General features: G+C 41.0%; 1 protein-coding gene and 1 long non-coding RNA gene across 5 annotated transcripts in view; one reads left to right on the forward strand and one right to left on the reverse strand.

Annotated features, from left to right (window-relative positions):
• Positions 1-15,663, forward strand: part of TMEM168 (transmembrane protein 168) — a 62,416-nt gene continuing 46,753 nt past the window's right edge. Inside the window, exons 1-3 of one of the 4 annotated variants that reach the window (XM_061414088.1) lie at positions 488-928; positions 2,612-2,657; positions 5,224-6,477. In XM_061414088.1, coding sequence (XP_061270072.1) covers positions 5,350-6,477 — 1,128 coding nt within the window. In that variant the 5' untranslated portion in view covers positions 488-928; positions 2,612-2,657; positions 5,224-5,349. Of the gene's footprint in view, positions 401-487; positions 929-2,611; positions 2,658-5,223; positions 6,478-15,663 lie in introns of those variants that run through there. The other 3 variants (XM_061414089.1, XM_061414087.1, XM_061414090.1) reach the window with 3 other exon arrangements.
• On the reverse strand, positions 146-2,220 carry LOC133246108 (uncharacterized). The gene is made up of 2 exons (XR_009735911.1): positions 1,147-2,220; positions 146-942 (listed from the first exon to the last, which is right to left on the reverse strand). It is a non-coding gene; the product is annotated as an uncharacterized LOC133246108 (long non-coding RNA).

Genomic DNA, 15,663 nt, shown 5'->3' on the forward strand with positions numbered 1-15,663 from the left:
TTCAGTTACAAAAGAGAATCAGCCGTGCACTCAGGACCCTCGGGCTGTGGGGCGGGTGAACGTGTAAGAGACTGGGGGAGAAAGGGAATGGAGCAGGCCAGGACTGGGGAGCTCAGCGTTGCTGGCGGAATAAAGACCTAGGCGGTGGACTAAAGGGAGGCTTTAATTAGAAAATGAAGCCACAAGGGCTTTGAAGGCGAGACTAAGGAGCCTGGGCTTTTAGCTGGTCAGTGGACACAAATTCATATATTATGCGATATATACTAAAGAGCAGCAACGCCTCCTACAGTAGTTACTGTCCTTGGGTAGCCAGTTTGCCGGTCCTGCCCCAGTTTCGGTCTAACCCGAGGCGGCGGCCTAGATGCTTGATGGACACGGCCGATCCTTCGTGCTCTTCCAGGTACCAGTTCCCCGCCCATTCTATGTCTGAGAAGGCAACGGCTTGTGCCCCAGGTGAAGCCGTTTGCGTTCGCGCAGTGCGGAGAGCACCTGGGTCCGCGGCGGTGCGGCGGCTTTGGGCGGGGCTAGGGGCCGGCTGTCGGGTCTCGCGGAGGAAGCGCGTAGCGCGGCTTGACCCCGGCGGCGTTCCGTACCGTCGCGAATCCGGCGGCGGGAATATGGCGGCCGCACCCGGGCCAGTAATGGAGAAAGTTTCAGACGAGACTGGCCTGTGTTAGTGCGTGTGGCGTGGGGCCCTCGACTCCCCCGGAGTGCCGTGTCCCCTCTCCGAATCGCAGGCTCAGCCGCAAGGGCCCTTCCTTTCCCCTGCTGGCCCAACGGCCGACTCCGAGGGCTGAGAGAGCATTGGTAGTAGCGGCCGAGTCCGGGACAAGGGGTCACCGGCGGGGCGGCGAGACCCGAGCACAGCGTGCAGAGCTCGGCGTGTTGCGGGCCCCGAGCTCCGCTCAGCCGGCCTCACGGGAAGGAGGTAGGAATACCTGCCTGGGGAGAAGTTGATGGTGTGGGGTGGAGGATGGAAGGCAGGGCGCCTCTCCGTATCCCCCAGCGGTTCCCCCACTCAGCTGGGTGCCCACTTGTGGTTCCCAACAGCCGGGCTGCTGCTTAGGCCTCCTCCTAGGAGAAGGCAGAATGGAACAAGAATTGCTATTGCTGCCGTATTGCCGAAGGGTTTAATATTCGAGGTACCTTTCTCCTCATGTGGGATGGGTCCGAAGAAGAGTTCTCATGAATTCATAGAACCGAAGCACTGGAATTCCCCGACCCTGGCTGCTCTGTAGATTCTTTCAGCTTTTGACACTTCCCCTAGACTGGACGTAAGTAGTGTCTGAGTCAGAAGATGATGCATGTGATAGTGTTGCTTAGGCTCGGTGAACCATTCCCTAGCAGAACGTAAAAGAGAACTTGCCGGTTTGGAGGAATTTGGATGAGTTGAGTGAAGGCTGGAGTAAGGCTGAGAGAGAAACAAGCCAAACATTCATGGTATCTCCCTTAGCTCTATGACTTCGTAGTTGTGGGTTATTAGACAACTTGTTTATTCTCTTTGTATAATAATATGCGTCCTATAACTGATTGACATTGTTATTAAATGCAGTTACTTCTGTATCAGTCTTCATTTCTTCAGGTATTTGTTGAATATCTGTTTGGAGTCAAACTTTCTGTTAAACCCTGGGTGTACAGTTTTGAAGACAAACTTTGAGAGACCTTGTGATCTAGTGGGGAATGCAGATACTAAACAGTTGATGATCAATATTTTTCCTATTATACAGAAAGTACGTGGATCATATAAGTGAATCAAGGTGATTGCCCAAAGAAATGATTTAAGCTGAGACCTGAAGAGTAGGAATGAGCCAGGTGTGAGGACCTGTGGTGGGGTCTGGAGGAGAGAAAGGAGTACACCTGGAGTGGGAATAGCATCAGTGTAGTTCAGAATTGAAAGATCCCTGTGGCTAGAATACAAAGAATGGTCAGAGATGTGGCGGGAGAGTTATTCACATCCAACGAGGAAAGCCTCCTAGGGCATTTTAAGAAGTTCAGACTTTATTGCTTAGAGTGATGGGAAGCCTTTGGAGGCTTTTACATAACAGAATGATGTGACAAGTTTTGGCTTTAAAAAGGATACTTCTTGGAGAAGGGCAAGAGTGGATACAAGGAGACATTCAACCATAAGATGATGGTGGCCAAAATTGGGGTTGTGATCTTGAGGATGGAAAGAAGTAGAAACATTTAAGAAGTGTCTAAGAAGAAGAGTGGGCAGGACTTGGTGACCATTAAATATATGTGGTGAAAGGAGGGTTAGAATAGTATATAGGATGCTATAAAACAGACCTGACAATTATTAACTTTTCCTGTATTCAGTGGACTCTTCTGTGTTCCTTTTTTATCTGCCTCTCAAGTAATTCCCACTGAATCATGTGTGCTGGCAGACCCAATGAAAAGGATTGCACTGCTTTGTTGTTTTACTCACTTGGTTGACGATGTTTGTCTTTTGAAGAAAGTCAAAATGGGGAAAGACTTTCGTGAATTAGCCATTAAAAAAAATAATATTCGGCCATGTTGATTTTGGCCCATAACAGGGTAACTGCATATATTCCATGCTATGAATGTACTATACTTTATTAATTACATGTTTTCCTTTACTTTTTTTTCTAAGCTTTCACCTCAGTGCAGGACAGAGCTAGTGCTTTCATTTCTGTCAGGTAGGTTAATACATATTAATACACATTTACGTGTATAGTGAGAGAAGGGCCTAGGCTTGGGTTTGAACATCCAAAGGATAGATTCAGAATGAAGAACCTGCAAGGTGACAGGAGAGATCAGTGAATTAGGAAGAAATTCTGAAGACTGGTCTTTGGAAGCTAAAGGAAGGGCAGGTTTCAGAAGGTGAAAGTGAAAGTGAAGTCGCTCAGTCCTGTCCTACTCTTTTCGACCCCATGGACTGTAGCCTACCAGGCTTTTCAGTCCATGGGATTTTCCAGGCAGCAGTACTGGAGTGGGTTGCCATTTCCTTCTCCAGGGGATCTTCCCGACCAAGGGATCGAACCCAGATCTCCCACATTGTAGGAAGACACTTTACCCTCTGAGCCACCAGGGAAGCCCTGGGAGTCAAAAATGTCAAAGGTTTGATGAATGTGCAAGATAATGAGTGTAAAGTACTTATGGGATTTAGGAATTTAGGTTATTTTAAGAACTTGGCAGAGCAGTTTGTTGTTGTGTGGTGGAAACCGTGGCTTAGTTCGTGTGAGAAGTAAAGCAATCAAATATTGGGTGTCAAGGGGACAGATGACTGAACTTGTAGGAGGAGATGGGGATTACTGAGTTTTAGTTTCGTTTCTGTATGTGTATGTATATATATATATATATATATATATATATATATTTTTTTTTTTTGGTATCATTTTTTAAAAGAGCTTTGCAAATGTTTAAGCACCAGTGGATAAGAGAAGAGTAGTAGGAGTTGGAAGAGAGGAGAGAGTGTGAAGTTCTGGAAGAGACCGTGAGGAAGAGTCACATGCATGGCTAAAAGATGTAGCCTTCGATCGGGCAGAGGGCCTTCTTTTCTTAAATCAGGAGATGGTAGATATAGGTGAGTTTGTGGTGTTGGAAACTCAGGTAAGCTCCCTTTTGATGACTTCATTGGAGACAAAGTCATCTGGTAAGAATTTGGTCAGAAGTGGATGTCAGAGATTTGAGAATCAGGAAGAGAGGCTTGCCTAGCCCCAGAGAATGAGAGTGTTGACTAAAGAAACACATGTCTGTCTCATGAGTTGAGTTGCAACCATTTAGTCTAGTGTGTGATTTTTTTTTTTATCTCCAACACTGTTCAGTCATTTGAACCCAGACTGTACCATCAACCCTTAGAGGACGTGTATTCCAGCATATTTGTTGAATGATTATATAGCACGTATAAGTGATGTTTTTTAAAATGCAGTGCATTCTAGATAGTGTCAGTTTCTCATACTTAAATAAAAAGATAAAACCTAAATATACCAAAGGAAGATATTTTCTTTAGTGGTATGTGGCATCTTAAGGAATGATTGAAAATATAATTGAGGAAAATCATAATTCTTAGTTAATTAAATAAACTTAGCTGTAAAAAATATACTTGTTGAACTTGTAAGTTGGTAATAGTACTTTGAACCTCCCAGAGACCCTAAAGTTGTCATCCAGTGTCATTCTTCTGCAGCCATATGGGTAATTCAGGGTTAATTCAGGTTATCTCATATTTCTCTTGGCTCTTTTAGTGTCCTGCGAAAGCAGAAATAAGCTGATTGCAAAGTAGTTGCTTTTTGAGTTTTTAATCTTGTTGAGTTCTCAGTGGATATTCAGTGTGACCATAAACCTTTGCATGTATCATATCTTCTGAAATAGCATACTAGAAAATTACCTAGTAGATAGTTAAATCATTTTGTTTGATGGTGTCATGTTTGAAGTGCAACCTGAAGGGATCCTTAAGATTGAAATAATTATCTGAGACCTTTAACAAATAATTGTTGTGGTAAGTTTCCAAAAATAAAATCATAGTTTTTAAAATTTACAATAAATATTGGTCAACATTTCAGTTTTACAGTTTTGACTAGAAAGGTCCAGAGTTGGTTTACTACAGAGATTGTATGTTTGATCATCAAAGTAACTTAATAGAGGTAAAAGTACAGGGAGAATGATGGATCAACTTTAGTGACTGAGTAACTTTAATACAGTTAAACTTCTAATAAATTTATTAGTGAAACAGTGTTGAGACTAAGGTTTTATAGCATTTTAGAAGTAACTGGTAAAAAGATGTAGAGGATTTTAGGCAGGTGGTAATGGTTGCTATTATTGGATACTGGTGCTTTTCAAGTTAGAGGTAATAATGACGTCCCTCATTTTATTTGAGTTGACTAGCTTTCCACTATTCCAGACCCATCTGCTACATTTAAGCCGAATTGAATATCTCATCATTGCACATTGTTTAAAAACTGGATATTGGAATAAAAATGGGTTTGGTGAATTCCTTACCATCTCTGGAAAAATTTTTGTTGATGGCAACCTAGTCATACAATCCTAGAATAGGATAAGTAGAACAAATCTCCATTTTTGTTTGGATAAACTGAAGAGTTTTTTTAAGCCAGAGACAGTTACCATTTAGATACACGCAAGTCAGATTTTAAACTGGGTATCCAAACAGTTTATTTCTCACTTAGTCTTTATTTTTTAATAAGAAAGATATATGTGAAGGGTAAATTACATAAAATTAACAGTGAAATATTTTTTCTTCTGTTTTAGATCACTGTAAACAGAGTCCACCAGAGAAAGTGCTGAAATAGGAGTTACAGATACATTGGATTTACTGGATGAAATACAAGCAGTTAATTTTCATAACGTGGGGAGAAAGCCCAGATTGACAGATTAATGTGTAAATCACTGCGTTACTGCTTTAGTCATTGTCTCTATTTAGCAATGACAAGACTGGAAGAAGTAAACAGAGAAGTGAACATGCATTCTTCAGTCCGTTACCTTGGCTATTTAGCCAGAATCAATTTGTTGGTTGCTATATGCTTAGGTCTTTATGTAAGATGGGAAAAAACAGCAAATTCCTTAATTTTGGTCATTTTTATTCTTGGTCTTTTTGTTCTCGGAATTGCCAGCATACTCTATTATTATTTTTCAATGGAAACAGCAAGTTTAAGTCTCTCCAATCTTTGGTTTGGATTCTTGCTTGGCTTCCTGTGTTTTCTTGATAATTCATCCTTTAAAAATGATGTCAAAGAAGAATCAACCAAATATTTGCTTCTAACTTCCATAGTGTTAAGGATATTATGCTCTTTGGTGGAGAGAATGTCTGGTTATGTCCGCCATCGGCCCACCTTACTAACCACAGTTGAATTTCTGGAACTTGTTGGATTTGCCATCGCCAGCACAACTATGTTGGTGGAAAAGTCTCTGAGTGTCATTTTACTTGTTGTAGCTTTGGCCATGCTGATTATCGACCTGAGAATGAAGTCTTTTCTAGCTCTTCCAAACTTAGTTATTTTTGCAGTCTTGCTGTTTTTCTCCTCATTGGAGACTCCCAAAAATCCAGTTGCCTTTGCATGTTTTTTTATTTGCCTGATAACTGATCCTTTCCTTGACATTTATTTTAGTGGACTTTCAGTGACTGAAAGATGGAAACCCTTTTTGTACCGCGGAAGAATTTGCAGAAGACTTTCAGTTGTTTTCACTGGGATGATTGAGCTGACATTTTTCATTCTTTCAGCATTTAAACTTAGAGACACTCATCTCTGGTATTTTGTAATACCAGGCTTTTCCATTTTTGGAATTTTCTGGATGATTTGCCATATTATTTTTCTTTTAACTCTTTGGGGATTCCATACCAAATTAAATGACTGCCATAAAGTATGTTTTACCCACAGAGTAGATAACAATAGCCTTGACAGAATCATGGCATCCAAAGGAATGCGTCATTTTTGCTTAATTTCAGAGCAGTTAGTTTTTTTCAGTCTTCTTGCAACAGCAATTTTGGGAGCAGTTTCCTGGCAGGTAAGTTTTCAGTTTGTTTATTATGTCACTGCCTATGATATGTGATTAAATGTTTGCTTCAGGAGTTGAATTATTAGAACTGAAAGGTCAATCTCATAATTTCAGAAGTAGATGTCGAGGGCGGGGCACTTATTTCGTTTTGTTTCTGGAATTGAGTACTGAATGAATATTGACAGGATAATTTCATTTGCTTTCTAGCAAGAGGTACGAAAATATTAGGAATACTCAGCATGTGACATGCCTCCTATCTTCTGACTGTTGATTAATGAAACACTTCATGGGTTAAAGATTCTTAGAATATTAACATTTGAAGGGTGTTTAGAGATTGTTCTTTAATTTTTTCACTTTACACATGAGGAAACCAAAAGTCAGAAAACATATCCAGAGCCACTGGTACTAGCCAGAACGAGGTTGCCTAGCTTCTGTCTAGTCCTTCGGTCTCCTCATTTTCCTAAAGGTTTTATATAGAAGTTGATTAGATATGTAATAACATTGTTTTTTTAAAGGATTTATTTATTTAATCTGGCTGCGCCAGGTCTTAGTTGTGGCATGTTGGAACTTCCGTCTTCGTTGAGACATGCAGAATCTTTAGTTGTGGCATTTGAACTCTTAGTTGCGGCATGTGGGATCTAGTTTTCTGACCAGGGATCGAACCCAGGCCACCTGCTTTGGGAGGGAACACAGAGCCTTAGCCCCTGAACCTCCAGGGAAGTCCTCATATCAAATTCTTAATTTCAGATTAGAGCCTCCTAAGAAAGGAAAAATTAGTTTTACAATACATTTGCCTACAATATGTTTTAAAAATATATTTTGTAGACAAAGACATTCAAACTAAATGTTTGGAGTTTATATCTGTAGTTTATATCAGCCTTCCGTTCCCTGAACATTTATTGACTGTACTATATAACGGGTCATTGGAGGAGGAAATGGCAACCCACTCCAGTATTCTTGCCTGGAAAATCCCATAGCATACTGAGGCTGAAGATCTCAAGATGAATGAAAAATTCCTCTGTCATTAAAGAAGGCACAGTCTCTAATGGGAGGCAGAAGAGGCAGGCATGTAAACCAGTAATTATTATTACACTTTGAAAAGTACTATAATTTGAGTATATCAGGTTGGGATGTAGGGCAAAAATGAAGGTAAATTTTGCTTGGTGCAGTTCTCTGCTTTGCACTAGTTAGTTGCAACAGAGTGATTTCTAGATACGAGCGTTTGAAGAAACGATGTGGAGACTTGCCTGGGCAGGTGCATTATATTAGTCATTGTGGGCTAGGGCACAGAACCCGTGTGGGAGTCAATCAGAGGATTTTAAAAACAAACAAACAAACAATTTGCCAGTGCTCAGGACTATCAGAATGATGCTGATGGGTGAGAACTCACCAAGAGTTCTCCTTCCGCTTCCCCTTCTCTGTCCTTCCTGCTTGCTCCTTTCCCACCCCTACTTTTTTTTCATTTCCAAATCAGCCTCATTCGTTTTTGACACCTTTCCAGATCATCAAATCATGTTAACCAAATATTTTGTAAGTCACTAAATTTTTCTTTTCTTATACAAGTTGTCTTAAGCATGGTTTGTGTACTGCAGGAGGCATATAGAAGCTTTCCATTGAGTATGTCAGCAAAGATAATTTTAAGACAGTCAGTTTCCAGATTCTTACCTTCCATTCTCCTTTCTTAAAGTTGATCTACTTGAGAATGCCCCTAAATGTAGATGTGGAGTGGTGATGTATTGTGGTTTTAATTTGCATTTAATCAAATTTAAATGCATTTAAACCATCTCTAATGACTGATGATGTGAGTATCTTTTAATGTGTGTGTTAGTCATTCATTTACCTTTGCTGATGTATCTGTTTATATCTTTTTTTGATCTAAATTGGGTTTTGTGTCTTATGACTGAATTTTAAGGGTTTGTTTTATATTCTTACTAGAAGCCTTTTATCAGGTATATGATTTGGAAGTGGGTCAGGAAGATCCCTGGAGAAGGCGATGGCACCCCACTTCAGTACTCTTGCCAGGAAAATCTCATGGACAGAGGAGCCTGGTAGGCTACAGTCCATGGGTCACAAAGAGTCGGACATGACTGAGTGACTTCACTTTCACTTTTCTCCTGCTGTGTGGCTTATCTCTTTTAAAAAAATTTTTTATTAATTTATTTCTTTTCTATTTGGCTGCAATGGGTCTTTGTTACTTTGCATTTATTGCTTTGCATGGACTTTCTCAGTTGTGGTGAGTGGGGGCCACCCTTTGTTGCAGTGCTTGGGCCTTTCATTGCGGTGGCCTCTCTTACTGCAGAGCACAGGCCCTAGGCACACAGGCTCAGTAGTTGGGGCTCGTGGGCTCCAGAGCACAGGCTCAGCAACTGTGGTGCGTGGGCTTAGCTGCTCCATGCCATGTGGGACCTTCCTGATCAGTGATTGAGCCTGTGTCCTCTGAGTGATTCTCAGGTGGATTCTTATCCAGTGTGCCACCAGGGAAGTCTTTTTTTCTTTTTTTAAATGATATCTTTTGAAGAATGCAGACTTTTAACTTTACGAATCCAATTTGTCAACTTTTTCTTTTATGTACTGCAGTTTTTAGGATCATAGCTAAGGAAGTGTTGCTCAGGCCTGGGTCACAAAGATTTTTCTCCTATTGTTTTCTTTAGTTTTATCATTTTAGCTTTTAGGTTTAGGTTGTGTGATCCATTTTGAGTTAAGTTTTGTTATTGTATGAGGTGAGGAATTTTTTTTTCTTAACATGGCTTTCTAATTGTTCCAGCACCATTTGCTGAAAAGACTATGCTTTCTCTTGTTGAATTGCCGTGGCATCTTTGTCCAAAAACAGTTTCTCAGCTCTCTTTTTTGTTCCATTGTTCTATGTATCTTATCCTTAAAGCAGTACTATGCTGTTTCACAAGACATTTTCTAATTTTCCTTGAAATTTCTTCTTTGATCTATGTTAAAGTTAAAAGTTTGTTGTGTGATATTGTAATCTTTGGGGGATTTCCCACATTTTTTCTATTCAGTTCAGTTCAGTCACTCAGTCGTGTCCGACTCTTTGCAACCCCACGAACCGCAGCACTCCAGGCCTCCCTGTCCATCACCAACTCCCGAAGTCCACCCAAACCCACGTCCATTGAGTCAGAGATGCCATCCAACCATCTCATCCTCTGTGGTCCCCTTCTCCTCCTGCCCCCAATTTTTCCCAGCATCAGGGTCTGTTTAGATGAGTCAGTTCTTCACATCAGGTGGCCAAAGTATTGGAGTTTCAGCTTCAACATCAGTCCTTCCAATGAACACCCAGGACTGATTTTTTTCTATTATTGATTTTTCACATAAGTCCAGGTGACTGGAGAACACAGTTTCTATGATTTTAGTGTTTTGCTAAAACTTGTTTTGTAGTCTGTCATGTGTTATATTCTGAAGAATGTGTGTGTGTGCTTAGTCGCTAGGTTGGGTCTGACTCTTGCAACCCCATGGACTGTAGCCCGCCCTGCTCCTGTGTCCATGGGAATTTCCCAGGCAAGAATACTTGAGTGGGGTTGCCATATCCTTCTCCAGGGGATCTTCCCAGCCCAGAGATCAAACCCGCATGTCCTTTGTCTCCTGCATTGCAGGCAGATTCTTTACCCGCTAAGCCATCAGGGAAGCTCCCTTCTGGAGAGTACATCATGTTTAATTAAAAAGAATAAGTGGCTGCTGTTGTTGATTGAAGCATTCTATAAATATCAGCTAGGTTAAGTTGGTTGGTGGTGGTGTTCATGTATTTCTGACTTTGCTGATTTTCTCTTTAATTCTGAGAGAGTGATACTGAAAACACTGAAAATTCTGAGAGAGTGATACTGAAAATCTCTGTTAAATTACTAGATTGTGTATTTCTCAATTTTGTCATTTTCTTGCCTTAAGTATTTTGGGGCTCTGTTTTTTCTAGGTGTATATACATCTTTAATTATACTTTCTTATGTATTGACCTTTTTATCTTCATGGTAAGCAGCATAGTTGAATAGTTAAAAAAGAGAGCTAATAGCTTGCAAAATGTAACATTATCTAACTTTTTACAGAATTTTCCAACTCTTGTTTTAGGCCAGTGCTTCTCAAACTTTGATACACATAGGAATCATATGGAGATCTTGTTTAAGTTCTAAAGACTAGAATTAAGTAATTTGGGAGGAGAGCCTAAAACTCTGTAGTCCTTCTAAAAATCTTAAAAATGATGCAGATAGAAGTAAACCCATTGAGTAGCAAGGTATTAATTTAGCTATTCAAGACTAATGTGTATCTATCAAAATTGGTATTTATTCCTTTTGGCTGCGCTGGGTCTTACTTGCTAAGCATGGCCTTTCTCTAGTTGCTGCAAGCGGGGGCTGCTCTCTAGTGCCATGCACTGGCTTCTCATTGTGGTGGCTTCTCTTGTTGCAGAGAATGGGTTCTAGGGCATGTGGGTTTCAGTAGTTATGGTGCGCTGGCTTAGTTGCCCTCTGGCATGTGGAATCCTCCCAGACGAGGGATCGAAGTGTGTCCCCTGCATTGATGGGCGGACTGTCCACTACTGGACCACCAGGGAAGGCCTCCGTCAGAGTTTGGTATGCATTAGTTGCTATTTGAAAACTTCTGGCCGTGATGCAGGCATTGTGTTTTTGATGCAGTTAATTTTTTAAAAATTGAAGTATAGTTGATTTACAGTGTTGTTAGTTTCAGGTGTACAGCAAAGATATTCAGTTTATACACACACACACACAATCTTTTTCAGATTCGTTTCCCGTAAAGGTTATTACAGAATGCTGACTAGAGTTCTCTATGCTATATAGTAGATCCTTGTTGTTTAACTATTTTTTCTATAGTGGTTTATGTATGTTACTCCCATATATAATTTATCCCTCCCTCCCTACCTTTCCCCTTTGGTAACCATAAGTTTGTTTCCTAGGTCTGTGAGTCTGTTTCTGTATTGTAAATAAGTTCATTCCATAATTTTTTAATATTCCACATATAAGTGATACCATATTTGTCTTTCTCGGATTTACTTCCCTTAATGTGATAATCTCTGTGTCCATCCATGTTGCTGCAAGTGGCATTATTCAGTTTCTTTTTATGGCTGAGTAGTATTCCATTGTGTATATATGTGCCATATTTTCTTTATCCATTCATCTGTCGATGGACATTTAGGTTGGTTCCATGTCGTGGTTACTGTAAATAGTGCTGCAGTGAACGTTGGGGTACATATATCTTATCAAGTTATGATTTTCTCTGGATTTATCTCCAGGAGTGGAGTTTCTGAATCATATGGTAGTTCTCTTTTCGGTTTTTTTAGACCATCATCAGTAAGTCTACAATAATAAATACTGGAGAGGGTGTGGGAAAAGTGAACCCTCTTACACTATTGGGTAAATTGTACAGCCACTATGGAGAACATTATGATACAATTAATGTTTTAAATTTAATTTTAATTTAATCTTTTGTGCTCTACCCAGTGGTCTATGAGATTATCTTAAGTTCTTTGAATTCAGTTCAGTTCAGTTGCTCAGTAATGTCCGACTCTTTGTGACCCCGTGGACTGCAACACACCAGGCCTCCCTGTACATCACCAACTCCTGGAGTTTACACAAACTCAGGTCCATTGAGTCGGTGATGCCATCCAGCCATCTCATCCTCTGTCATCCCCTTCTCTTCCTGCCTTCAATCTTTCCCAGCATCGGGGTCCTTTCCAATGAGTCAGCTCTTCGCATCAGGTGGCCAATGTATTGGAGTCTCAGCTTCAACATCAGTCCTTCCAATGAACACCCAGGACTGATCTCCTTTAGGATGTACTGGCTGGATCTCCTTGCTGTCCAAGGGACTCTTAAGAGTCATGTCCAACACCACACTTCAAAAACATCAGTTCTTCGGCTCTCAGATTTCTTTATAGTCCAGCTCTCACATCCATACATGACTACTGGAAAAACCATAGACTTGACTAGACAGACCTTTGTTGGCAAAGTCATGTCTCTGCATATTAAAAAAATATGCTGTCTAGGTTGGTCATAACTTTGCTTCCAAGAAGTAAGCATCTTTTAATTTCATGGCTGCAATCACCATCTGCAGTAATTCTGGAGTCCCCCCAAAAAAAGTCAGCCACTGTTTCCCCTTCTATTTGCCATGAAGTGATGGGGCCAGATGCCATGATCTTAGTTTTCTGAATGTTGAGCTTTAAGCCAACTTTTTCACTCTCCTCTCTCACTTTCATCAAGAGTCTCTTTAGTTCTTCTTTACTTTCTGCCATAAGAGTGGTGTCATCTGCCTATCTGAGGTTATTGATATTTCTTCTAGCAATCTTGATTCCAGCTTGTGCTTCATCCAGCCCAGCATTCTTCATGATATACTCTGCATATAAGTTAAATAAGCAGAGTGACAATATACAGCCTTGACGTACTCCTTTTCCTATTTGGAACCAGTCTGTTGTTCCATGTCCAGTTCTGACTGTTGCTTCCTGACCTGCGTATAGATTTCTCAAGAGGCAGGTCAGGTGGTCTGGTATTCCCATCTCTTGAAGGACTTTTAACAGTTGATTGTGATCCACACGGTCAAAGGCTTTGGCATAGTCAATAAAGCAGAAATAGATGTTTTTCTGGAACTCTCTTGCTTTTCCCATGATCCAGCGGACGTTGGCAATTTGATCTCTGGTTCCTCTGCCTTTTCTAAAACCAGCTTGAACATCTAGAAGTTCACAGTTCACATACTGCTGAAGCTTGGTGTGGAGTATTTTGAGCATTACTGTGCTAGTGTGTGAGATGAGTGCAATTGTGCGATAGTTTGAGCATTCTTTGGCATTGCCTTTCTTTGGGATTGGAATGAAAACTGACCTTTTCCAGTCCTGTGGCCACTGCTGAGTTTTCCAAATTTGCTGGCATATTGAGTGCAGCACGTTCACAGCATCATCTTTCAGGATTTGAAATAGCTCAACTGGAATTCCATCACCTCCACTAGCTTTGGTCATAGTGATGCTTCTTAAGGCCTACTTGACTTCACATTCCAGGATGTTTGGCTCTAGGTGAGTGATCACATCATCCTGGTTATCTGGATCATAAAGATCTTTTTTGTAGAGTTCTGTGTATTCTTGACACCTCATCTTAATATCTTCTGCTTCTCTTAGGCCCATACCATTTCGTCCTTTATGGTGTCTGTCTTTGCATGAAATGTTCCCATGGTATCTCTAATTTTCTTCAAGAGATCTCTAGACTTTCCCATTCTATTGTTTCCTGTATTTCTTTGCACTGATCACTGAGGAAGGCTTTCTTATCTCTCCTTGCTATTCTTTGGAACTCTTCATTCAAATGAGTATATCTTTCCTTTTCTCCTTTGCTTTTCACTTCTCTTCTTTTCTCAGCTATTTGTAAGGCCTCCCCAGACAGCCATTTTGCTTTTTTGTATTTCTTTTTCTTGGGGATGGTCTTGATCCCTGTCTCCTGTACAGTGTCACAAACCTCCATCCATAGTTCATCAGGCACTCTGTCTATCAGGTCTAGTCCCTTAAATCTATTTCTCACTTCCACTGTATATTCATACGGGATTTGATTTAGGTCATACCTGAATGGTCTAGTGGTTTTCCCCACTTTGTTCAATTTAAGTCTGAATTTGGCAATAAGGAGTTCATGATCTGAGCCACAGTCAGCTCCTGGTCTTGTTTTTGTTGACTGTATAGAGCTTCTTCATCTTTGGCTGCAAAGAATATAATCAATCTGATTTTGGTGTTGACCATCTGGTGATGTCCATGTATAGAGTCTTCTCTTGTGTTGTTGAAAGAGGGTGTTTGTTATGACCAGTGCATTTTCTTGGCAAAACTCTATTAGTCTTTGCCCTGCTTCATTCCGTATTCCAAGGCCAAATTTGCCTGTTACTCCAGGTATTTCTTGACTTCCTACTTTTGCATTCCAGTCCCCTATAATGAAAAGGGCATCTTTTTGGGTGTTAGTTCTAAAAGGTCTTGTAGGTCTTCATAGAACCATTCAACTTCAGCTTCTTCAGCATTACTGGTCGGGGCATAGACTTGGATTACCATGATATTGAATGGTTTGCCTTGGAAACAAACAGAGATCATTCTGTCATTTTTGAGATTGCATCCAAGTACTGCATTTTGGACTCTTTTGTAGACTATGATGGCTACTCCATTTCTTCTAAAGGATTCTTGCCCACAGTAGTAGGTACAGTGATCGTCTTGAGTTAAATTCACCCATTCCAGTCCGTTTTAGTTTGCTGATTCCTAAAATGTCAATGTTCACTGTTGTCTACTCCTGTTGACCACTTTCAATTTGCCTTGATTCATGGACCTAACATTCCAAGTTCCTATGCAATATTGCTCTTTACATCATGGGACCTTGCTTCCATCACCAGTCACGTCCACAACTAGGTGTTGTTTTTGCTTTGGCTCTGTCTCTTCATTCTTTCTGGAGTTATTTCTCCACTGATCTCCAGTAGCATATTGGGCCCCTACTGACCTGGGGAGTTCATCTTTCAGTGTCCTATCTTTTTGCCTTTTCATACTGTTCATGGGGTTCTCAAGGCAAGAATACTAAAGTGGTTTGCCATTCCCTTCTCCAGTGGACCACGTTCTGTCAGACCTCTCCACCATGACTGGCCATCTTGGGTGGCCCCACACGGCACGGCTTAGTTTCATTGAGTTAGACAAGGCTGTGGTCCGTGTGATTGGATTGGCTAGTTTTCTGTGATCCTGGTTTCAGTCTGTCTGCCCTCTGATGCCCTCTCTCAGCGCCTATTGTCTTACTGGGGTTTCTCTTACCTTGGACGTGGGGTATCTCTTCACGGCTGCTCCAGCAAAGGGCAGCCGCTGCTCCTTACTTTGGCGGTGGGGTATCTCCTCACAGCTTCCTCTCCTGACCTTGGACGTGGGGTATCTCCTCTCAGCTGCTCGCTGCTCTTCTTTCAATTAGATTTTTCTCAAACTGTTTTTGCTTAACATTCCTAAATGATATAGATACAAATTAACTTAAAAGTTACTCCGTCATGTCCGACTCTGTGACCCCATAAACTGTAGTATGCCAGGCTCCTCTGTCCATGGAATTCTCCAGGCTAGAATCCTGGAGTGGGTATGTCTTTCGCTTCTCCAGGGTATCTTCCCAACGCAGGGATCTAACCCAGGTCTCCCGCATTACAGGCAAATTCTTTACCATCTGAGCCACCAGGGAAGCTTTTTAATAATATAATCTAAACCCATTTTTT

This window comes from Bos javanicus, chromosome 4 (assembly GCF_032452875.1).
Source record: "Bos javanicus breed banteng chromosome 4, ARS-OSU_banteng_1.0, whole genome shotgun sequence".
Taxonomy (NCBI): Eukaryota; Metazoa; Chordata; class Mammalia; order Artiodactyla; family Bovidae; genus Bos; species Bos javanicus.